General features: G+C 41.1%; 1 protein-coding gene across 1 annotated transcript in view; it reads right to left on the minus strand.

The window, feature by feature from the left end:
* CLASP2 (cytoplasmic linker associated protein 2) overlaps positions 1 to 24,303 on the minus strand; it is a 164,555-nt gene extending 140,252 nt beyond the window's left edge. Inside the window, exons 1-6 of the mRNA XM_029938780.1 lie at positions 24,087 to 24,303; positions 10,845 to 10,923; positions 5,316 to 5,419; positions 3,321 to 3,412; positions 2,075 to 2,150; positions 233 to 330 (exon numbers count right to left, since the gene is read on the minus strand). Coding sequence (XP_029794640.1) covers positions 233 to 330; positions 2,075 to 2,150; positions 3,321 to 3,412; positions 5,316 to 5,419; positions 10,845 to 10,923; positions 24,087 to 24,281 — 644 coding nt within the window. The 5' untranslated portion in view covers positions 24,282 to 24,303. The remainder of the gene's footprint in view (positions 1 to 232; positions 331 to 2,074; positions 2,151 to 3,320; positions 3,413 to 5,315; positions 5,420 to 10,844; positions 10,924 to 24,086) is intronic.
* Between the last annotated feature and the right edge of the window lie 6 nt (positions 24,304 to 24,309).

Here is a 24,309-nt window from a genome sequence, read left to right on the forward strand (position 1 = left end):
CACACCGCACAACGCGGGGCTCAAACCGTAAGATCCCAGTCTTAGCTGACGCCAGACACTTAATCGACGGGGTCACCTGGGCGCCTCAAAAACTTTTTTAACGGTGATAACCTATGTATCTTTTTGTATCTTTAGAATTTTTAAAAATTTCAGAACCTATTTAAAATAAACATGTGAAATTAAAACTTCCAACACGAGTGGCATATAAACAAAGAAGCCCCGCAGGACTCACCGGGCAGGGGGGAGCCCCCTCTTCCACAGGTCCGCCCGCACTCTCTCCCCGACATGTCTGTAGATCTCCACCATAGCCGACACTGCGGCGTCTCTCACCTGCCGGAGTTCAGGGAGCAGAAACACGAACTTAGAGGAGACACAGTAAAATACCACTACACCAGCGCACCAACCTGCGGCTCTCAGTGGTTTTAGGGCTCCTAACCTCGTCAGGGATTTTGGCAGGTCATTACAAAAACCAAGAGGATCTGCCGAGAAACCTTCAGAGAAACTTTGTAAAAGATTTTGTGGAAATCTAAGAAACATGTAAATAAAAGCTATTAATATGGCTTTTAAAAAATCTTCTATTATTTGTGATAAGACTGTGTAAAAGCTGCCAATAAGTGTACGATTACAAATCACTAATACACTTTTCCTGGAATATAACTGTCCTTCAAGAATGTGGTCTGAACTCAACACCAGTGTGCACAGCATCATTATTCACAATAGTCAAAAGATGGAAACAAACCAAATGTCCACCTATGGATGTTCGCATAAACAACATGTGGCATAAACACACACAACGGAATATCAAACAGCCTTAGAGAGGAAAGGAGGTAATTTGGACAAATGGCAACACGGAAGAACCTAGAAGACATGCAAAGTAAAACATGCTAAATACAAAAGGACAAATTATATGGCTCCACTTTCAGTGAAGTACCTAGAGCGAAACAATTCATATGCAGAAAAAGTAAAATGTGGTTGCCAGGACCAGGAATGGGGGTTCTCATTTAACGGTACGGGTTACAGTTTGGGAAGATGAAAAGTCCTGGAGATTGACTTTGGTGATGGCTGCACAACCGTGTACTTAATGCCAATGAACTACACACTTAAAAATGGTTGGAATGGCAGGGAGGCCTGGGGGGCTCAGTCGATTAAGCGGCTGACTGTGGCTCAGGGTCATGATCTCACTCACGGCTCTGCGTCGGGCCCTGTGCTGACAGCTCAGAGCCTGGAGCCTGCTTCAGATTCTGTGTCTCCCTCTCTCTCTGTCCCTCCCCCACTCACACCCTGTCTCTCTCTCAAAAATAAATAAGCATTATTAAAAAATGACTGGAATGGTAAATTTTATGTTGTATTTTGCTACAACTAAAGGAAAAAAAAATGTGGCCTCAAGACAGGAATTTGGAAGATGGCCATAGTTTCCTTGCCCAGCTCACCGTCACAGAGCAAATGAAGAGGTAGTAAAACTCCACAGATGTCCAGCGGTGGAGCTAGGCCTGACAGCAAAGAAGACTTTACCTGGGTTATTCCAAATGCCCAAGCTGTGCCCAAAACGGTACAGACAAGACTCACCCCCACTGAACGGACAGGCTCCAGAGAGACCTCCCCATATTATGCCCACCGTACACAGCTCAGGCAAATCTCTCCAACAAGGGATACACCGCTGGCACAAACACCCCCTGATAAACAGGGTTCTGACTATTGCAGAAAAAAGTTGTTATGCGGTCACTTTCAGGAATGAAGAAGGGGAGCTGCCAACCTGTCCTCACAGTTAACAGGCAGGACTACAGAAAGGAAGGCAGCTTCTTCGTCACTCCATCCTTCAAACTAAGAACGGTCCTTTTCAGTACCATATATCTTTCCTACCAGTCAAGCGAGTGGCAAGCGTAAGCCACCTAAGTGAATATCATGTGTTCTTAGAAAGTAACTGGTGGATTTTAAAAGAAAAACGAGGTGAAATCTTGATTTCATAACCCCCTCCACTCTCCATCGTCTTTTTTAAAAATGGAGTAAGAGGCCTAAAAAAGAAGAGGTGGCCAAAAAAAAATCAATCAGTGCTTGAATGTAAATAAAATTTTACCTGACTGTTGGAATCTCCAAATAGGATACACAAATGTGGTACCAACTTGCTGAGGACTAGCGGCCGAGCCCCAAAACTAAATATAATTTGAAACAAAAATAAAGAGAATTTGGTTTTAGTCAAACAGTAAACAAAATATACTTTCTTCTGGTTTATATCAATAAGACAAATATAGTGGAGAGCATGGGTACACATCATTAAAACATGAAGAATATGAGACACAAGCAAAAACTAATTCTAAATGATGTGAAATATGCAAAATTGAATAATCATGACCGACAATGAAAACTGTCAACACACGATCCAACAGAACAAAATGTTCAACCAATGGCACTCAAACCTAGCAACCTATCAATCGCTTATGAAAATTTGAGCTTATGCTTTAAAATAGTGATATTTTTAGATGCTGGGTCTCAAATAAATTTGCATTCCAAGAAAATGTTTATTTATGTTTATTAATATTTTGATGAGGTCATGGGTTGAAAGCAAATGACAGGCGAGCCAAAACCCACAGAAACTGTGCAGAATGAGTGCACTTACAAGCTCTAGATGGCAGAAAGGACCACAGAGGAGTAAAAGAAAATAAATGAAGGTATAATTAGAATAAAGGAAGTAACACTACAGGAAAAGTTGAAAGCTACACTGGATCACCTATCCTGTCGCATAGAACTTGAGCAAATAATCCAGAAAGAGAACAAAAGTCCTGGCTTACAACTTTTTCGGACTGGAGCTCTGAGTTCTGTGGCTTCCAGACTGTCAGAGCTCCACGTGCTGCCGCCCGCGCCCGATTCAGCGTCTAGCCACCTGGCGAGATCTTGTTCAGTCTACGATTTTGGTAACCACCCACTCTGGTCTAGAAAACCTAGATGGGGGAAACAGCTACAGTATCTGAAACACCACTGCGTTAAAAACAATGCCCAACTGGGTCCAGAACAGAAGTAGATCCTAAGTTATACCAGCATTTCTGTTATATGACCATCTATTTTGGATAGCAACTATTACTCAACTTACTCAAGGGAAAAAGAGACACAATTAAAACAAATTGTTTTAAATTAGCATACACATAAAAAATTAACAGCTAAAGATATCAAATTAAATCAAAACTCTCATACCGGAGATTAGTTAATAACTAATTTAAAATTTGTTATTTCCATAGCTTTCCTTGAGCTTTATGAAATGGATGTTGTTTTTTCTTTTTAGCAAAATGAAAAACAAGTTGACTATTTTCAATAATCATAATACTTACACGTTTAAGGTTTCAATAAGACATAAACACACGCCTTCTCGAGATCGAAAATTCTTGTGCTTAAAACCAGAAGTCAACTGTTCCCAAATGTACTATTTGAAAGAGAAGTAAACAAGTATAACAAAAAATTAAATGACTCATGTTATAATCTTTTACCTATTCCCAGCCTCATCACCAGCCCTCTTGATAACTGAATTTTCCCATCAAATTTTACTTCTCTGGAAGGTTTTCTAAGCCAAATTTGTGCTAGTGTTGCTCTCACCCATGTTTTAATATCTTAATCACATTTTTTGGTTTTTACTTAGTATCTTTCACTTTAGATTTCAATTATTTTCAGAAAAACAACTTCCCTGGACATCGAATTCTTTCTAAGCCTTAGAAACCTTCGACAATGCTACCATTATAAGCCCAGCAGTCCAGTAAGCATTTAAAAGGTCTAATGTTGCCTAGCAACCACTACAGATTGTCACATGGAACAGGCTTTTTCAACATTTTGTAATTCAGGCTTTTCTCCTTCAGCACCGGATCCAAATACAGCAACATTATTTGGGTAAGTCATTTTTTTGTTACATACTATAATTTTTTTTTTTTTTTGCAAAAAGCATACATTAACCTATACAAATAATCCCAATTAGATGAATTTAGTGTAAGAAGGAATCCAACTTTATTTTTCCAAACATACAGCCAATTATCTCAATCAGTCTTTTCTCTGCAGTTAGAAACACTATCCTTACCATTTATTAAATTCCTGCGCGTGCACACACACACCTCCTTCTCTTCCTGGACTCTATTCAGCTCTACTAATATTACTCTCTTTCTGCCAAACTTTCGGGAAGGCAGCTTGGCAGTTTACCCAGAAAATCTTAAATGTGCATAACCTGAGGCAGCAACACCACCTCTAGAACACTATTCTATGTAAATACTTATATTTATGTCCAAAGACACATGTACAAGGATGTTCCTTATAGTACCTTTTATAATGATAACACGTCAAAAATGAGTTAAAATTTGAGCCACCAACCAAGTGCTGAAGGACCAAACTAATAGCAAGGATTTCTTTCTAAGGCGTAAAATATCTGGGCAGTTTATTTTTACAACTAAACTCTCTTTAGATTTTTTCTAAAACATATGTAATATATAATTTTAAAACTGTATTCTAAAAGATAACACATAATACCACTGCATATATTGTAAATTCTGATCCTTTTTCTATTTAACATGAGATACTCTATAAATGTTTGTTTACATCTCAATTTATTTTCACTCTCCTTTTAAAATATCTCCCTAAGGGCTAATTAAAAAAAAATTTTTTTTTAATGTTATTTATTTTTGAAAGAGAGAAAGCGTGAGCAGGGTAGGGTTAGAGAAAGAGGGAGACACAGAATCTGAAGACGGGCTCTAGGCTCTGAGCTAGCTATCAGCACAGAGCCCAATGCGGGGCTCGAACCCACGAACCGTGAGATCATGACCTGAGCTGAAGTCGGACACTTAACTGACTGAGCCAACCAGGCACCCCTAATTTTTTTTACTGTATTCATAACACACAAACCAGTGTCACAGAATATATGCCTTATATAATTAGCAACCACCTGTTCAAATAAAAAATGTTGTTCTTATCACTGTCAAAGTTGCAGAAATTAATGTAACTTTCAGTAGTTCTCAAAATGAGCTTTCTCACTGAACACTGTATAATCTGCAGGCAAGAAAATCTAAAGAATAATATATTCAGCATATTGTCCAATTAATAGAATCTGAGTCAGCTATGTAAAAAACATCCAAGAGTAGAAAATAGGAAAAAGGAAAAAAACCCAAGAAGTTAAATAATGACATTTTATCTTAAATTTCAATTTCTTTAAAGCATTAACAACAATTCACTGTTTCAAATTTCAGCATTGTGCCCCTGGAGGCTTCAATGACGTGCTGTGATTACCATCCATCTATACTGGTATTTCATCACTGATTAGTAAAATCAAAAATGTTAAATGCAGGCCTTACCATAGGTGGTGCTACTTGGTCCATCAACTTCAACACCAGAGTCTGAGCTTCATCTCGGACCTTGTCTTTGGCATCTCCCATTCTGTCTATTAAAGCTACAATAACTAGAGAAAGGCAGGAGGAAGAGAGTGTATATTTATGATTAATCTCTATCTTAAAAAATTATAAACAGCTCATTCCAGAAACAAAAAGTCATCAGGTAAGCAAATTATTTTCTTTACTCGTGAGTCCAATAAAAAATAACACAGAAGGGAGTTTAAAAGGCATACTTACAGCATGATATCCACTTATGATAATGTTCAAAAAACAGGCACAACTAAACATGATCCTAGAGACCATACTTAGAGAGGTGTAAGGCTAGTCGGCTCTACAGGTCAGCACCGAACGGTCACCCGAAAGTCCCGTGAGGGGTAACCTCTGGGAGAGGCAGGGAGGTGTCGTTAGGAAACGCAGAGAGGAAGGATCTAAGACGACATGGTTCTGACTTCCTGACCTGGGCACAGGCAGCTGTTGGCTTGGGATTCCATGTTTGACCCGCACTTTCATATACGTATGACATACTATTCTACCGACAAAAATAAAAGCCTAGGCCCCTGGGGTCACAGTTTTCCTCTACTATGTCCAAGACTGTAGCACTGTTCCAGGCGAGGAGGCAAGAAAGGCAGGTGAGAGTATTCTTGAGAGTTTTCATGAAAAGGGTTTCTGTAACTGTAACTCAACAAAGAACCATAAAGAAATCACGTCTGTTGAGGGTGAGGGTGAAGGCATAGAAAGGTGAGGGCGGAATTCAGAGGGTACATGTTCTAAAGTTTGCTCATAAGGCAAAAATCTCTCACAGTCAAAATGATCTTTTGTAATCCCTTAAATTACCACTGCCCCTGTGTGGTGTTACAAGGTGTGAGGCCACGTTATTTAATCTCCTTTCGTCTTTACTTTCTCAAGTCATAAAGGCCGGCAGCGGTGCTCACCTCCAAAGAGAACTAAGACGTAAAGAACGCATTTAAACGACTGAGTGAAGGGCACCAAGTAGGCACTCTGTGGGTCACCTCCCTCCCCCAGCGTCGCTAACATCATCCGCATGTTGGAGGGCAAAGAAATTAACTTGTTTCTCTTTGACAAGATAGCTCCAGCCTTCCTTTCCCTGACGCAGTGAAGGCTGAGGCCTGGTTTACATAAGGGTAGGAAGAAGAAATAAGACAAAGGGATTTTCTCTCATTTATTTATAGATGATTATAATTAAGTGTTTGTATAATTTGATGCAACTATATTCTACAATATAACACTGTCTACAACATAACAACTGGACTGATTTAATAATAATAAACAACACTACTTAAGGAAAAAAGAAATTACATTATTTTTGAAAGAGAAGTAGACTATAGTGAGAAGCCCACTATGCCAAATGGAATATTATCCAAAAACCTAAGCTTTAAAAAAAATGTTTTTAATGTTTTATTTATTTTTGAAAAAGAGAGAGACAGAATCTGAAGCAGGCTCCAGGCTCCGTGCTGTCAGCACAGAGCCCGATGAGGAGCTCCAACTCCTGAACCACAAGATCTTGACCTCAGCCAAAGTCGGATGCTTAAGCGACTGAGCCACCCAAGCGCCCCCTGAAAACCTAAGCTTAATCAAGGAAATGACTGAGTAAGAAAACAAAGCTCTTGCCATAAAATCGCAAGCCTGAGCATGAGGCAGCTGGAACATCAGTACTTCTTGTCTTGCTTAGACGTATTGTTCACACTGGAGAAGATCACTGACGTCGGAAGGACTGGCTGTTGTGGGGCTCTGGTTCTGAAGGCTTCTGAGAGGCAGCAGATAGTAACAAACTATGTACTAAGCATTATCTCATGTCAACCTCCTAAGAACCCCCTCAAACAGAGTAGGCTCATTTGATAGAGAAGGCCCCAGAGGATTACTTATCTTGCCCCAAACCACACAAATAGCAAGCTGACACCAGGATTTAAATAATTCCCAGTCTCAACTACTTCCATTTACTTGTAATTGACATGTTCTCTGTGTGTGTGTGTTGTCAATCATACAACAGTACTATGAAAAAAAGTATCTACTGCATTCCTTTTTTTAATTGTTTTAAAGTTTTTTATTTATTTTTGAGAGAGAGAGAGAGAGAGAGAGAGAGAACAGCGTGAACAGGGAAGGGTCAGAGAGAGGGAGACACAGAATCTGAAGCAGGCTCCAGACTCTGAGCTGTCAGCACAGAGCCCGATGTGGGGCTCGAACCCATGAACTGTAAGACCATGACCTGAGCCGAAGCCGGACGCTTAACCGACTGAGCCACCCAGGCACCCTTCTACTGCATTCTTGAGAGGTAGAATTTAGCCAAAAAAAAAATTAAAATGTTGGCCCAAACCAGGGCTCGCTTCAATACAGAAAAACTAAACTTTTATAAAATATAAACAGCAAAAACTTGACGCTACATAAACTTGTTATTATAGCTATTAAACAACAACAAAAAAATCCATAAATTTTTTGTATTAGAGTTCCTTTTTGACACATACTCTCTTGGTGTGAAACAGAACACGATTTTATGCCTACTTTTACCAGGTGTTAATTATGTAAGACCGTAAACTTCTCTGAATTGGAAGGTTACTTGTGGATAAAGTAAGGAGTGCAGGCCTACACCTCACACAACCAGTAACAGGTAAAACTGGTGAAGCAAAGTTTAAAAAAAAAAAAAAAAAGACTTGTGCTAAGCCCATAATAAGCATCCGGAAGAGTCAACAGTCTACCATAAAGATCTGTATGTATTATAATGACCACTTAATTACCATTGAACATGATGAATATTCAATAGCTAATTATGGGACTCCAAAACAGGGCTCTTCACCCTGCAGACAGCCGGACTTGCTGCGCAGACTGGAACTTGAACAGTGACACACTGAAGAAGCGTCCAGCGTGGCTGGTAGTAGATCTCATTAGCACTGTGTGAGACGCAACCCATCTTACAAGATGCAAAAGTGATACGCAGGTAGCCTGATTATTCTAATACTCTTTCTGTACTTCTACTTTGGGTTAAAACTATGTGTTTAAAATTTGTAAAATAGGATATCCTTTACAGAATTCAGTTATCATAAAACCAGGGTTGGTGGTCGTTGTTAAATATAAATTGGATATTTTTTTTTGTTTGAAAAGCTTATTTTTCCACAGTCCCTGTGGGCACAAAAGAAAATTTAAATATTTTATATTAAAGAACTACATCAAAAGAGCCCATACTCTTTCTGAACTTTGTCTAAAACTGAACATCAATATTAGTTTTCCTAAAACATCTCATTTTTAATAGAAAAAGATAAAAAAAAACCTATGATAGTTAATAACCTAAGTGCACCAAAAGAAAATATCACTCACATCAAGTTACATATATCTAAGATTACATTACTTAAAAAACAAAACAAAAAAACCTTCAGGGGCGCCTGGGTGGCTCAGTTGGTTAAGGGTCCAGCTTTGGCCCTGGTCATGATCTCACAGTTCATGGGTTCATGCCCTGCGTCGGGCTCTGTGCTGACAGCTCAGAGCCTGGAGCCTGCTTTGGATTCTGTGTGTGTGTGTCTCTCTCTCTCTCTCTCTCGCTTTCTCTCAAAAATAAATAAACATTAAAAAAAAATACCCTTAGCACATAGTTTAATTCAATTCCTTCCTTCTACAGAAGGGCTCCTAAAGTGGTTTGGCTAAGGTCTAAAACAGTAAAACAAGGAAGCTAACCCCGGGCTCCTCTTTTAGGGCTGTATCTCCTTAAGAGTGCAGAGGGGCGCCTGGGTGGCTCAGCTGGTTAAGCCTCCAACTCTTGATTTCAGCTCAGGTCATGATCTCATGATTCACAGGTTGAAGCCCGCCCTGCTTGGGATTCCCACTCTCCTTCAAAGGAAAAGACTCACACAGCAGAACCATGAACAAGTTACACAGAACAGGACTGAGCGAGTTTCTAACTCAAGCGCAGACGGGACACGCGCCCAGAGAACTGGACCGCCCCCGAAGGACAGCACGACAGACATCCTGACAGCAGGATGGTCCCCGGAGACGACACCCTGGGCTTTGGGCCCATCGCCCCTACTGCTTCAGTGGGAGCGCTCAGGACAGCCAACTCCATCCAGGTCTCCTTGCGTTCGAAAAACATGCAAGATACGTAATACCTGGAATTACGGTCCCGTCCAAGATACTGTCTGTCACAACGAATAATAGAGAGCTGCTACGGGGCAGGGGTCACAGACAGGAATGCCTGCAGTCAGGGAGGTCCGGGAAATGCCAAAACGGAACTCGCTCTACAGACGGCAGTACTCCAAGCCTGCGGTATTGTATCTGATGTTCCCAGATAGGAAGGGACAAGAGGGGACGGGAGGGCCTTGTGGATCAGAAAGCTCACGACCCGTACAAGAGAGAACGTGTGACAACACTCCAGCCAGCAAGTACGTGCCTGTGGGAGTGGAAGAATTGTGCAAGACAAGCCATAACTATGAACTTTTTACATAAAACTTCCTAATTTTAAACAACGACTCACAATGTTTTGAGAAAACTCCCACATAAAACATGTATGCAGTTTTCAACATCTATCATAGGATCTTAAGCAGAAGACTGACACCACACAGAATCAGCTTTTCAGAAGACATGCATGCAAGGAATGAACTGGAAGCAGAGGCTGACTGAACAGGCAGCACTGGAGGGAGAGTATGAAGACGCTCCTGCTGAAAGGACAGACGATAAAAATAAGCCACCAGCAGAGTCTGGGGACGTGCCGGACACGAAGACCGAGTTGACCAAAGACAGAGAACACGTGGGAGGCATTGTGAAGCATTCACTTAATCCATAAAAAGAAAAAAAAATCACAAACACAGATTTCCCTTCAGTATTTCTCTACAAGGCAAGCCACAGCCACTCATCAGAGCGCCCACAAGGCACAGGAGGTGGCTCAGGCTCAGAGAGCAGGTCAAGGCCAGCACCGTCACCCTGACTCCTGGACAAAGAGCAGCACACCAGCGTCTCGTTTGTGCCGCAAACACAGAAGTGAGAGCTGTTTATAAAATAAAGTTTTGAAAACAATCTGACCAAAGTAATTTGGTTTACTGAATCTAATAATAAAAATTGGGGCCTTGGAGATTTTTTCCCCTTTCATTTTGCTGTAACTTATTTTTATTATTGTATTTTACAAAATATTGATCTACAACAGACTAGCCATGAAAGAACTGGTCCTTCACCACAGAAGTCTCAAAAGCAGTGCTATAAGTTATACATTTTTAATGTTAAAAAAAGTAAAAATTACAGTAAGAAATTTTGTTATGAAGTAAAAATCTATTAGCATATATATATATTTTTTGCTTTTTTTGGTTTTATTTATCTCAAAGGAAATATAATTATTTTAATAGGCTTAAAGTCTTTTATGTCTAAAAATGCTATGTAGTAGATCTCTAGGTTGTATAAAATTAAATTTTGCATTCACAGAGAACCGATTCTGTTAAAGACCATGAGAAAACATGCCAGTATGTCAAAATCTACAATGAAGTTGAAATAAAGTTAACTTACCCATTACCACATAGGACTTAAATCGTGTAGATAGTCTGTCCACAAAGGCACTTAAAATTTCCAATCCCATTAATGATACCTACAGACAGAAAAAATTTTAATGAATACAAGCTACCAATGCATTCTTTAATATATATAATCACTGACATATAAAGACCTTCATATATTACCAAGTTTTTGTTTTTGTTTAAAGATACATTTTATATTTTTGTATTTTTTTAATGTTTATTTATTTTGAGAGAGAAAAAAAAATGTGAGCATGGGAAGGGCAGAGAGAGGGAGACACAGACTCTGATGCAGGCTCCAGTGTTCAGCAAAGAACCGGACGTGGGGCTTAAACTCATGAACTGTGAGATCATGACCTGAGCTGAAGTCTGATGCTTAACTGACTAAGCCACCCAGGTGCCCCTGTTACCAAGATTTTTAAGAAAATAAGGAGATTCAAGTATTCAGGGGTAAACAGTCATGAGACTAAGGCACTCTAATCTCCAATGTTTCAATAAATGTGACCACTGCTCCTAATGTATAAATATCTGGGAAGATAAAGGCAACATGCTAATAACCGGGAAACCAGGTGAGAGTATAAGGAAGGTCACTGACTTGCAACTCTCCTCCTGTAACACTGAAATGTTTCCTAAATGAAAGTTAAAAATTAAGAGACCTTTAATTATATATAGAGGAACTCCAGCCTTTGTCTAGGATGGTGACACTGGAAAAAATACCGCTTTCTACTTCAACAGGAAAAAAAACAAATAATCTACAGAGCTATAACTATTCTTGAATCCGTCAGAAAGCTTAAGTTGTAGGATGGTCAACGAGCCTGAAATTTAAGGAAACAGATGAGGAGGAGAGCTGGGACACACGCAGTGAGTCACATGTGGCAGAGGACAGAAAGAAAACAAAGCTGTAACACCAGCCAGTTAACGTTCAGCTGTATTTAACTCATTGTTAAGAGCTGAGTGTGGGCTCGTGTGAAACTGCAATCTCTAGAAGCCGCAGACACAAGAGGAGAGACTCCTGCACAAACGCCCACTGGACACTCAGGACGGGAGAGAGCATCTCTCTGTCTCATTCGGAAGGGCCTCAGAGGAGGACCGCAGCTAGCGCTGCGGGAAGCCAGACTCTTCCTTTCCCACGCCCTTGTCTGCGGAGGAATGAAGGGATGAAGCTGCTGAGAGACGGACACTTGTCACCGCAGGACACGGGTAAAAACTCACTGACAAGAGCACTCTACCTCTAGGGAGGAACAGAAGATTGCCCTGGGCTCAAATGTTGAGGAGGGCAGGATCTCTGATAAAGCCTCGTCCCCAAGACTCAGGGACAAAGGGCTCCCAAGACAGAAGCTGGACTGGAAAACCCAAGAACACTCCCACTCCCCCAGCCAGGCTCGTAAGAACAGCTGAGCGAGAGCAGCTTCCCACTGGAGAAGAAAGATGGAGAAAACCCTCTATGAAGCACAGGAAAAAAAGGGAAGGACTCAAGTGTAGGGTGTTGAACACTGAGAACCTGACAATTCATTCCGCTCCTGGGTACACATCCAAAGCAGGACACAAACAGATACTTGTATGCCAATGTTCACTACAGCTAAAAGGTGCAGAGGCCCACATGTCCATCAACTGATGAACAGATAAAGAAAAATGTGCCATGTGCATTCAATTAAAAATTTGGCCAGGTGTGCCCGGGTGGCTCAGGTGGCTAAGTGTGGACTCTTGATTTTGGCTCAGGTCACAATCTCATGATTCATGAGATCAAGACACACGTTGGGCTCTGCTCTGAGTGCAGAGTCTGCTTGAGATTCTCTCTCCTCCCTCCCCCCTCCTCCTCAGGGGAAAAAAAATGGCCATAAATAGGACTGACTGTTACATGCTACAACATAAATGAACCCTGAAAACATTATAAGTGAAAAGAAGTCACGAATGGCCAAATGATTAAACTTACAACAAATGTCAAGGATGTCCAGAACCAATGAACTGTACACTTCACACGACTAAATTGTGTAGTACATAAGCCGCATCAATAAAGCTGTTAAAGCATAGCTGAAAAACCTACAAGTAGACTCACAGATGTGACAGATGACAAAAAGCAGGATCTCAGACCAGCAGGAAAAACATACACACTTAGTAAGATCTCATTTAGAAATCTATCCCTAAGATATACTAGCAAAATTGTTAAAAAGCATGCAGACATTATTCATTGCAAGAAACTGGAAGCCATCCAAACATTCACCAATATGAGACAGATTCAATAAATGATGGTACACCCACACTAGAGGGTACTGTAACACTTTAAAAATAAAAATGAGCACTATCCTAATTCTATTATTATGCAATAACCTCCACGATACATTGTTAAGTGAGAAAAGCAAGTTGGGACAATGTGTATATATACACAAAGGGCTATGAACAGACATAGTTACTTCATATGTTTATTAAAAATAACAATGGAAAAACAATCAGGAAAAAAATTTTAATCATTAGGAATAGGCTATATGGAACAGAGAAAGAAGCCAGACTATTTTGAATACAATTTGCAGCAATAACTAATTTCACTGAAACTAAGTGAACCTGAATGTATGCCAAATTAATATTATGACCACACAGACTACTTCAAGTGACTTTCAAGTATCGTAATGTGATTATCTCTCTCCAGGGGGATATGCCCTAAGGACAAAAACAACTCTGCAGAAAAGAAACTTGAATGCTTTTAGAAATCTTGTTGATGGAAGAAGACAGAAGTCATACAGAAGTAAGACTGCAGTCCGGAATCTGAATTAGAATCACTATGAACTCATGATATATTTTTCTGTAAAACTAAAATAAAACCTAAGCCAAGAGAAAAAAATCTAGAAACCATGATCAAACAAGAACAATGAGTTCCGCTAGCACGCACACCGCACTTTCTACATACTAGTTCTCACTAAAAGAGAACCAGAGCTTCTGGGAGAAGCGGCTGATTCCAGTGCAGGAGCAGGAAATACGACACCTTGTGATGCCAGACAGCAAAGATGCCATCAGAGATGACTAGAGTCATGTCAAGATAGGACAGTTTGATTATTAATAAGGATAATAAGTGCACCATCTAGAAATACATTAGATATGCTTACATACAAGAAGGATGAAAGGGTGAAAGGATGAAAACTATGTGGCCAATATTGGAGGGTGTGAGAAGACCACTTCAGTATTTTGACAACTAGTAAACAAAAGGAAAGAATCATATAAACTACAGGTATACCTCAGAAATGTTGTGGACTCTGTTCCACACCACTGCAATAAAGAGAATATTGCAACAAAGTGAGTTGAATGAATTTTTTCATTTCCCAGAGCACATAAAAGTCATGTTCACGCTGTACTGTGATCAATTAAGTATGCAATCTCATTACGTCTAAAAAAGTACACACCTTAATTAAAAAGTACTTTATTGCTAAAAAAAATGTTAACCATTATCTGAGCTCTCAGCAAGTTGTAATCTTGGCTGGTGGAGGGTGGTCGAGGGCTGCTGACCGGTCAGGGTGGAGGTCGCTGAAGGCTGGGGTGGCCGTGACAACCACTGACTCTTTCTTTCCTGAATGATTTCCCTGTAGCACCTGGTGCTGTTGGGTACATTTTACCCACAGAATCTCTTTCAAAACTGGAGTCAATGTTCTCAAACCCTGTGTTGCTTATCAACTAAATATATGTAATATTTTAAATCTTTTGCTGTCATTTCAACAATCTTCACAGCATCTTCACCAGGAATAGATCTCATTCCAAGAAAAACTTTTTTTTTTTTTTTTGCTCATCCATCAGAAGCAACTCCTCACCTGTTCAAGTTTTATCAGGAGATTGCAGCCAGTCAGTCCCTTCCTGAGGCTCCATGTCTTTCTTTTTAATTTTAATTCCAGTTAACACACGGTGTTGTAGGAACTTCAAGTGTACAAGGTACTAACTCAACACTTACACCGCCCTGCGCTCAACATGAACAAGTGCACTCCTTAATCCCAACCACCTGTTTAACTCATCAGACTATCCTATGGGAAAAGGACAGTCTCTTCAACAAATGGTGTTCAGAAGATTGGACAAGAACATGCAAAAGAATGAAACTGAACCACTTTCTTATGCCTTACACAAAAATAAGTTCAAGGAGGCTCAAAGACCTAAACGTGAGACATGAAACCATAAAAATCCTACAACAGAACAAAGCAGTAACTTCTCTGACATCGGCCACAGCAACTTTCTAGATAGGTCTCCTAAGGCAAGGAAAACAAAAGCAAACATAAACTACTGGGACTCCATCAAAATAAAAAGTTGCTGCACAGCAAAAGCTCTTCTTCTAATTCTAGTTCTCTGCTATCTCTACCACATCTGAAGTTACTTTCTCCACTGAACCCCAGAAAGTCATCAGTTTCTTCCAAACTCCTGTTTATGTTGATATGTTGACCTCCTTCCAGGAATCATGAATGTTCTCAATGGCATCTGGAATGGTGAGTCCTTTCCAGAAGGCTTTTACAATTTATTTTGCCCAGCTCCATCACAGGAATCACTATCTATGGCAGTTTCCGCCTTATAAAATGTATTTCTTAAAAAATAAGACTTTAAAAGTACTCTCTGACCCATGGGCTGTAAATCGGATACCATGTTAGCAGCATGAACACAACATTAATCTCACTGCACGTCTCCACTGGACATCTTGGGGGACCAGTGTATTGTCACGATCAGCAGTACTTTGAAAGGAATCTTTTTCTTCTGAGTAGTCTCAACAGTAGACTTAAAATACTCAGGAAACCATGTTGTAAACAGATGTGCTCCCCCCTAGGGTTTCCATTTATACAGCACAAAGAGGGTAGATTTAGTATCATTGTTATGGGTCTTAGGATTTTCACAACAGTGTGAGCACTGCCTTCAACTTAAAGTCACCAGCTGCTTTAGCCCTAATGAGAGTCCCCTTGTCCTTTGAAGCTGGGCACTGACTTCTCCTCTCTAGCTCTGAGAGTCCTAGATGGCATCTCCTTCCTAACCCAAGGCCGTTCTGTCTACACCGGCAATCTGTTGTCTAGTGTAGCTACCTGCAGGAATCACCCAGGCTAGATCTGCTGAGTATCCTGGAACTTCTGTGCCTCCTTGCACTTTCCTGTTGTGGAGCTGGCTCCCTTCCTCAAACTTCATGAACCCAACTTCTGGCTTCACACTTCTGTGGCTTCCTCACCAAGCTCAGCCTCCAGAGAATTGAAGAGGGTTAGGGCCCTGCTTGGGATGAGGCTCTGGCTTACGGGAGCGCTGTGGCTGCTTTGAGCTCCTACCCAGATCACTAAAACTCTGTCTCTATGTCAGCAATAGGGTGTTTCGCTTTCTGATCATGCATGTGTTCATTGGAGTAGCAGTTTTAAATTCCTTCCAGAACCCCTCTTTTGCAGTCACAAGAGGCCTAGCTTTTGGCCTTTCTTGGCTTCTTGACCTGCCCTCCTAAGTTTAATCATCTCTAGCTTTTGATTTAATGTCAGACACATGCAACTCCTTTCACTTGAACACTTAGAGGCTATTGTAGAGCTATGAATTGGCCTCATTTCAGTACGGTTGTACCTCAAGGAATAGGGAGGTGTGGGGGAAAGGAGAGAGACAGGGGAGTGGCTGGTCAGTGGAGCGGTCAGCACAGCACAGCATTTACAGATCACGGCTGCCAACTTACATGGGCATGGTACATGGTGCTCCCGATTACAACAGAGTAACTGCAACATCTGAAGTTACTGACCACAGGTCGTCATAACGTATGGTAATGAAGAATTTGAAATACTGCCAAAAATTACCAAAATGTGATGTACAGGTAACACAGTGACCAAGTGCTGTTGGAAAAATGGCACCAATAGACTTGTTTAATGCATGGTTGCCACAAACCTTCAACTTGTGAAAAATATGGCATCTGTGAAGCACATAAAGCAAAGCACAACAAAGTGAGGAGTGCCTGCCTCTCTATTATAAACTACTGCAATGAAATAGAGATGGGGCGGGGGGCGCCTGGGTGGCTCAGGCTACACCGCAGACTCTATTTCTGCTCAGGTTATGATCTCGCAGTCATGAAATCTGCATGAGGCTCCAGGCTGAGCATGGAGCTTGCCTGGGATATTCTCATTCTCTCTCTCTCTCTCTCTCTCTCAAAATAAATAAATATTAAAAAAAAGAAGTAAATGAGAGAAGTTTCTCTTTATAAAGTATTCTAGTTAATAGGTGAAGGAATGACAGAATTAGAATATCATTTTGCAGAGGTGCCTGGGTGGCTCAGTTGGTTAAGTGTCTGACTTCAGCTCAGGTAATGAACTCATAGTTCATGAGTTCAAGCCCCGTGTTGAGCTCTGTGCTTGACAGCTCAGAGCCTGGAGCCTGCTTGGGATACTGTGTCTCCCTCTCTCTGCCCCTCCCCCACTCACGCTCTGTCTCTGTCAAAAATAAAAACATTTTTAAAAAGTCAACAACAACAAAAAAAGATTTGAAGGTGCTATACTGCTGGCTTTGAAAATGGAAGAGGCCGTAACCAATGAAATGGCATGCAATTTCCAGAATCTGGAAAATTCTCTCCTCTAAGATCTCCAGAAGGACACAATCCTGCTGCAACCTTGATTTTATCCCAATGAAACCCACTGTGTACTTCTGACCTTCAAAACTCCAAGAAAATAAATGTCCTGTATGATGCCTTAAGCTACTAAGTGTGTAGTCATTTGTTAGAGCAGCAACAGGAAACCGATACATTAATCACAACATGGAAATCTTATTTGGATCCTGATTTTTCTTACAATAACTAATTTAAAAATTTGTATCATGTTTTTAAAAACTGGAAGTTTGGCCCTGCATGTTTGAAATCAAGGAATTACTGTTTTACATGTGATAATGAGGTTATGTTAACAATTTTTTTTAAAGAGCACTTATTTTTGAGACACTAACTAGAAAGTCTTATTGATGAAACAATGTATCTGTGATTTGTGCCAAAGTAATGGGCATGATCAGCCATGGACTGGTGTTGTGGGTGGATTTGTTTCTTCTGTCTACTTTTACATACTTAAAAATTCTTCATAGTTAGAAGCTAAAAAAAAAATTATAGTGTGATTCCTTGTGGTGAAATGAATATACCCTTGAAACAAAGGAACAACTCAAGGCCCACACTCTTACTCAACCTCATCCTAAGAGTCTTAGCCAATGCACCAAAACCAAGCAAAACTAAAGAAATCGAAAGAAGCAGCTAAACTATCATTATGGTCTGATATTATACAGTAGTCTCTCTTCATCCCCAGTTTTGCTTTCTACAGCCTCAGCTACCCCAGGTCAACTGTGGTTTGGAAGCAGATAATCCTCACCAGAAGGTGGGTAGTAGTCTAACGTTGTATTTCACTGCCCACATCGCTAACCTCACTTCATCTCATCAACTCCATCATCACACATCATCACAAGAGGGGGAGTATGGGAAGAGGAGATTTTAAGAGAGGCTACATTCACATAACTTTCATTATACTATGTTGTTATAAATGTTCCGTTTTATTATTATTGTCAATCTTTTGAGGTGCCTCATGGAAATTAAACTTTATCATAAATGTGTACGTATATGGAAAACCATAGTATATACAGGTTCTAGCTGCCGTTTCCGGCATCCTCTGGGGGTCCTGGAAACAGACTCCCAGATTCCTCATGGATGAGAAGGGGCTATATGCACAGAAAACCTAAAAGAATCCACAAACTGCAGGAAAAAATGTTTTGAATTATATAAGTAGGTTGGCCATAAAAATCAATATACAAAATGCCATTTCGATATGTCAGAAAGCATAACTTTAAAAATAACACAGTCACATTTATACTCTCAGTAACCATAAGGGTGAATCATAACAAAATGTGCATAAAACCTATTTGGAGAAAATAATGAAACATTAATGAAAAAACACTAAGAAAGACGTAAAACATTTTCATAGGTAAAAGAAGTCATTATAAAAGATACCAAATCTTCCCCAAAAAAGAAGATATTCAATATAATCCCGTTAAAAGCCCATTTTTCTAGTGCGACTTGACTAGCTGATTCTACAATTCACATGGATAAGTAAATAAAGACCAAATAGTAGCCAACCAATTCCTAAAGGATATGGTGAGGGAAACTGATATAGCAAATATCAAGATTCACCATGGAGCTAGAAATGACTTTTCTGAATTTCCATTTGGACATCTCTCAATGTAGCCTACGTTTTGGCTAAGGATCCTTTCAGTAGAATATGAAAGCCCTCAAAAAAGAAAACAACGACCACTGTATTCCACTTGGCTCCTCACTGTTTCCTTGGGAGCTCAAATACCTCCATTTAGTCCTTTAAAACATAAAAGCAAAAACAGTACTTTCTAACAGGTACATGTAAAATACAAAAGCAGAAATATAAGCATATTAAATATATAAATGTAAAAGTATAAAAATTTTAGAAATATAATAGCAAAATAACATTTTTTAACAGGTAGAAAAACAGAACTCTAAAAAGCAAATTTGGAGCTACACCAAACTTAAATTTTAGGGTGTTTTAAAGCCATAAAACTGATGGCCATGTGGGTGGCTCAGCTGTTAAGTGCTGACTTCGGCTCAGGTCACGATCTCACAGTTTGTGAGTTTGAGCGCCGCGTCAGGTTCTGTGTTGACAGTGCAGAGCCTGCTTGGGATTCTTTTTCTCTCTCAACCTCTCTCTGCCCCTCCCTCTGCTTCCTCGAGCTCTCTCTCAAAATTAATAAACCTCTAAATATTTTTTTTTAACAATTAAATGAAATCAGGCTAGAGGTTTTGTGTTTTTCTCCATCTACTTTCAGTTGCACGGATACAGGTGTGGGATAGGAAGGGTTCGATTCACGGGAACTGCATTTTATCAAATGAGGACCACGGCGTTAAGTGTGAAGAGGGAGGAGAGAACGAAGAACGAATGTCAGGTCTGACTGACTGACCAGGAGATTTCAGCTCGGATGAGGGTGTGGGACAGTCAAAAGGTAATTGGATTGGGGTGATCAAACTCTTTAAGAATGAAAATAAGGTTCAGGATGTAGAGTTCTAGAATATCACAATCACCAAGAGGTAAGGCCGCTCATGAAGTCTGAATCGCCGGCAAGCACGCACCTGGCGTGGCCGGAACTGGCTGTGGAGGCATTTACAGCAGGACCCTGTGCGGCCACAGCCGTCACCTCTTCGTGTGGAGTCAGGCCGCCACATTTCCTACGGAACTCTACTTTATCTCATTACAAATTATATATAACTTCCTTTTTTAAGTACAGTTAGGACATTACTGGGATTTTGAAAAATTACGTGTACTAGATATCGTGTATAAGTTTAATTTCAGAATTAAAAGGGAGACATTAAAAGAGGGCACTGAATCTGACAGGGCTCAGAATCACTGCTTTACTCAACTCTCATGCACATACACAAGGTGACAACGTAAAAGGATGATTACAGTAAAATAAAAAAAATTAAAGACAACCTGGGCATGAAGTAAAAAGAACAGACAAGATCCATATATAAACAGCTGGATCTCAGTTTTTATTTAAGCAACCTAAGAAATGGTATATTTTAAGAAACTGATGGTTTATAAGAAATACAATCAAGGTGAGGCTGAAAGTATCCCCCGAATGGCAAAGTGGCTGAGATTTTGGATTCTGAAAAAACTTGAAATCCTAGCACATCACTTAGCTGAGCACTTACACAGTTATGATATAAATACTATTTATTTCTCCTTTTTTTAGAGTCAACTTACTGTGATGGCTGCAGATCAACAGTATAAAAAAGGAGAGCTGACAAATGGTGAGGATACTGAAGAGTCAGTTTACAGAAGGGCAGAAAGGGAGGAGGAAAATCTTAACCTTCCCTGGTTCAAGTACCCCTCCATCAATGCAGCAAGTATATGACAGGTGCTCAAGAAAGGCGACGGTCCTTAAGTCTTCTCTCTCTATCCCCAAATCGCACCTCAAAACCTTCCACTTCCCGACACTGCCATTGCTACCATACAGTCTCAGCCACCGTCGCTGCCCCCTGCTTCTTCTGTGACTCCTTCACAGCTCACTCTGTGCAAAGCAGCCGCCCCCATAAAACCGTACTCTGACTTAGAATAAAATCCTACAAGGCCCTTCCACCTGACACCTCTATTTCATCTTTCTTAACACCTCTCGCTTGTAAACTCTAGCCATGCTGTCCTTCTTCACGTTCCTCCACATCTGCAGTTTCCTCTGTCTACATCGTTCTCCACTCCTACATTTATGTCATCTCTATACCCCATTTCACCCCCTTTCTTGACTACCCCCAAACAGTCTCATCTTTCCCTCATTCCATCACGTCAGTTGATTACAATCACTTGTTACCTGAAATTATCTACACTGTACACCCTTCTTTCTCTTTCTAACAGGATCTCCATGATGGCAAGGATCTGACTTTCCCGTGTGCTTTTTTTTTTTTAATTTTTAAATCTTTCTTTATTTTTCAGACAGACAAAGACAGAGCGCGATCAGGGGAAGGGCAAAGCGGGAGACACAGAATCCGAAGCAGGCTCCAGGCTCCGAGCTGTCAGCACAGAGCCCAATGCTGGGCTCAAACTCACAAACCGCAAAATCCTGAGATCATGACCTGAGCCGAAGTCAGACACTCAACCAACTGAGCCACCAGGGGCCCCAATAACCATCTTTTTAAAATTCCAACACCTGCATCCTGCCCAACACTAATCCCTTTGCTGGTTTTTTCTCCGAACCACTTACTACCATCTAACATACTGTAGATTCTAGTTATTCATCTTGTTTATTCCCTACCTCCACTAGCACCTAAGTCCGCAAGGGCAAGGGCTCGATTCTCCGCTCCTGGATCTAAAGAGCCCAGAACAGTGCCTGCAGATCGTGCGTCCTCAATAAATACCCAAAGGAAGCCAAATGAATGATCTTTGCTAGTTTTCTTCACAGTTGGATTCTCAGATCTAGAACACCACCCAGGACACAGCATAATAACTCAAATTTATGGAGGTAATGATGGCTATTAAGACAAATTCTATCAAATCCAAAGAAAATTATATTTTGCTCAGCATAACGTGAAATTTAAGAACAATTCTCTACTTGTGTGTATGTGCAAAGAATTCCATGTTACATTTTTTTTCAAACGAGTTAAATATGTTTTATTGTATCTTGGGTAAAAAAATGTCGACTTAGTTTGGTAACTTGGTTTATAAAACCAAATAAGAAACTCATTCAAACGCCCTCTAACAGTGTCAGAAAAAGGTTTTATACACAGCATTCAGTAGAAAGAAGAGAATTAATGATTCAGGAAAGAGAATGCAGAATTGATGAATTAATGTCCTTAAGTAGGCAAGAGACCATGGGAGCAAGAAAGACAATTCACACGTGTAACAGAGCAGAAGGTAGACTGTATGGGCACAGCTACACGGGAGTGTGTGGATAAGACTGTGGAAGCCTCTGGTAGTTTTCTTCGGATTGTGGAAACTATCTCAGGCTACAGCATCTAGTGAAGAGCGTGGAGAGAATGTGTAGTAAAGACATGAGAACCTGAGTCAGATCCTGGATGGATTCTAATTCTTTTTAAATGTTTATTCATTTTTGAGAAAGAAAGAGAGAGACAGACAGAGCACAAGCGGAAGAGGGGCAGAAAGAGAGGGAGACGCAGAATCCAAAGCAGGCTCCAGGCTCTGAGCTGTCAGCACAGAGCCCAACGCAGGGCTCGAACCCAGGAACTGTGAGATCATGACCTGAGCTCAAGTCAGACGCTTAACCGACTGAGCCCCCAGGTGCCCCAGAGTCTAATTCTTCAGGACCAGTTGAATGGAAAACAGAGCACTGAATGGAAGTAGTGTGTAAAAACTGGGCTACCGTGGAATCACAGAAGCCAAGACATGTGTTTCAAGACATGGTACATGTGAAAAGTGAAATGGCCCAAAGCAAACTCACTGGTCGTCATAAACGTGGCACACTCCACTTGGGAAGGGGAGGCAGCCCCACCAAAGAGCTGACTTTTTCTACAAGAGCCTATGGTACAACACGACATGAATTATCTTGAGCGGGTATATGCCTTGAGATGGTAAGCAAATTTAGCTTGTTTCTCCAAAAAAAATAATAACCTCCCAAATGGCACACATATATTAAATGTTAACTTTTTCTTTAGTTTTAAAAAAGAATGACGAGATAGCATGTCATAGAGCATCAGAGTGGTTGATTCTCAAACAGTTTATTATCCTTGTAAAAGTCAACCCTTTCCAAAACTCATGTTTAAGTTTCACCACTTAATCTGCAGAGTAGTAGAGGTTGTCTTTCTACTCTATGAGCATAAAGCTCTCAAAGTACAGCCTATTCACAGGGCTGTGAGTATAAATTACGAGAAGCACTTCGTCCACAGATTCGAGCTAGCATTTTAAAGCAACACTGCCACCAGAAGACTAGGAAGAAAAGTAACCGCTAAAAACCACAATCCAGGCTAATTACGGAATATTTACCAGGTCTCCCCACGTGGCGACATTACAGCCCGCCTCTCACCAGCTCTTCAAAAATACTCTTCCCTTCTTGTCTCATCTTTTTTCGGCATCAACTAACCTACTAAGATACAGGTTTCAAATCTGAAGGCAGTCCTCGACTGCGGCGAGTTCACAAAGAGCACTGAACCGCTTTCCGTCCACAATAAATGAAAAACGAATACAGATGCCCTGGGGTCAGCATCTCTGTATTAGATTTAACAGTAAACTTAATCAGGCACCTGATTAAGTTCCAAAGATGCCTTAGAGACAAAGGGCACAACCTTCCAGACTCAAAATTTACAAAAAAGAAAGAAAACAAGATGAAGCAGGCTAGACTATCACTAAAGAAGAGAGATTTAACATACTCTTCTGAACTTAAAAACTGTATCCTAATGTCCTCTGTCTTCAAGTAGTGTTTACACGGATACGTACCAATGCAGAAAGTCTTCGAGCGCTTTATGTATGCAAATTATCAATGAGTTTTAAACAGGTGGTGGAACAACACTGTGTCCTAATGCCAAGTAACTTGGCGTCGTGTCACAGAATCGCTGAATTTGTCACTGTTCACAACTGGGGAAACACTGGGTCGTGGTGGGACCGAAGTCCCCGGCTCGGGTCCAGGGACCCCACCCGCAGCCCACCGGCTTCCCCTACCCGGGCGGTTCCGAGGCGCCAGGCGCACCCCGGGGGCTCGCCCGGCTGGACGCGCACGTCCGGAATTAAAGGGCCGGCCGGGGAGGGCGTGCCCGGCCCCGGCCGCCGCCGCCGCTTACCCGGTAGTTGCTCGAGCCCACCCAGCCGGTAAGCGCGTCGATAGTCTTGCCCAGGCGACCCAGGTCCTCCTCCAGGTCCGGGATGGCGCCGGGGGCGCCCAGATAGAGCAGCAGCTCCTGGCCGACCTGCAGGCGGCCGCCGACGTCCTTCTGCAGCACCTGGGCGCCGAAGTACTCCATGCTGCGGGGCTCCATGGCCGCCCGCCCGCGGGGGACCAGCTTC

Source organism: Suricata suricatta, chromosome 5 (genome assembly GCF_006229205.1).
Source record: "Suricata suricatta isolate VVHF042 chromosome 5, meerkat_22Aug2017_6uvM2_HiC, whole genome shotgun sequence".
NCBI lineage: Eukaryota > Metazoa > Chordata > Mammalia > Carnivora > Herpestidae > Suricata > Suricata suricatta.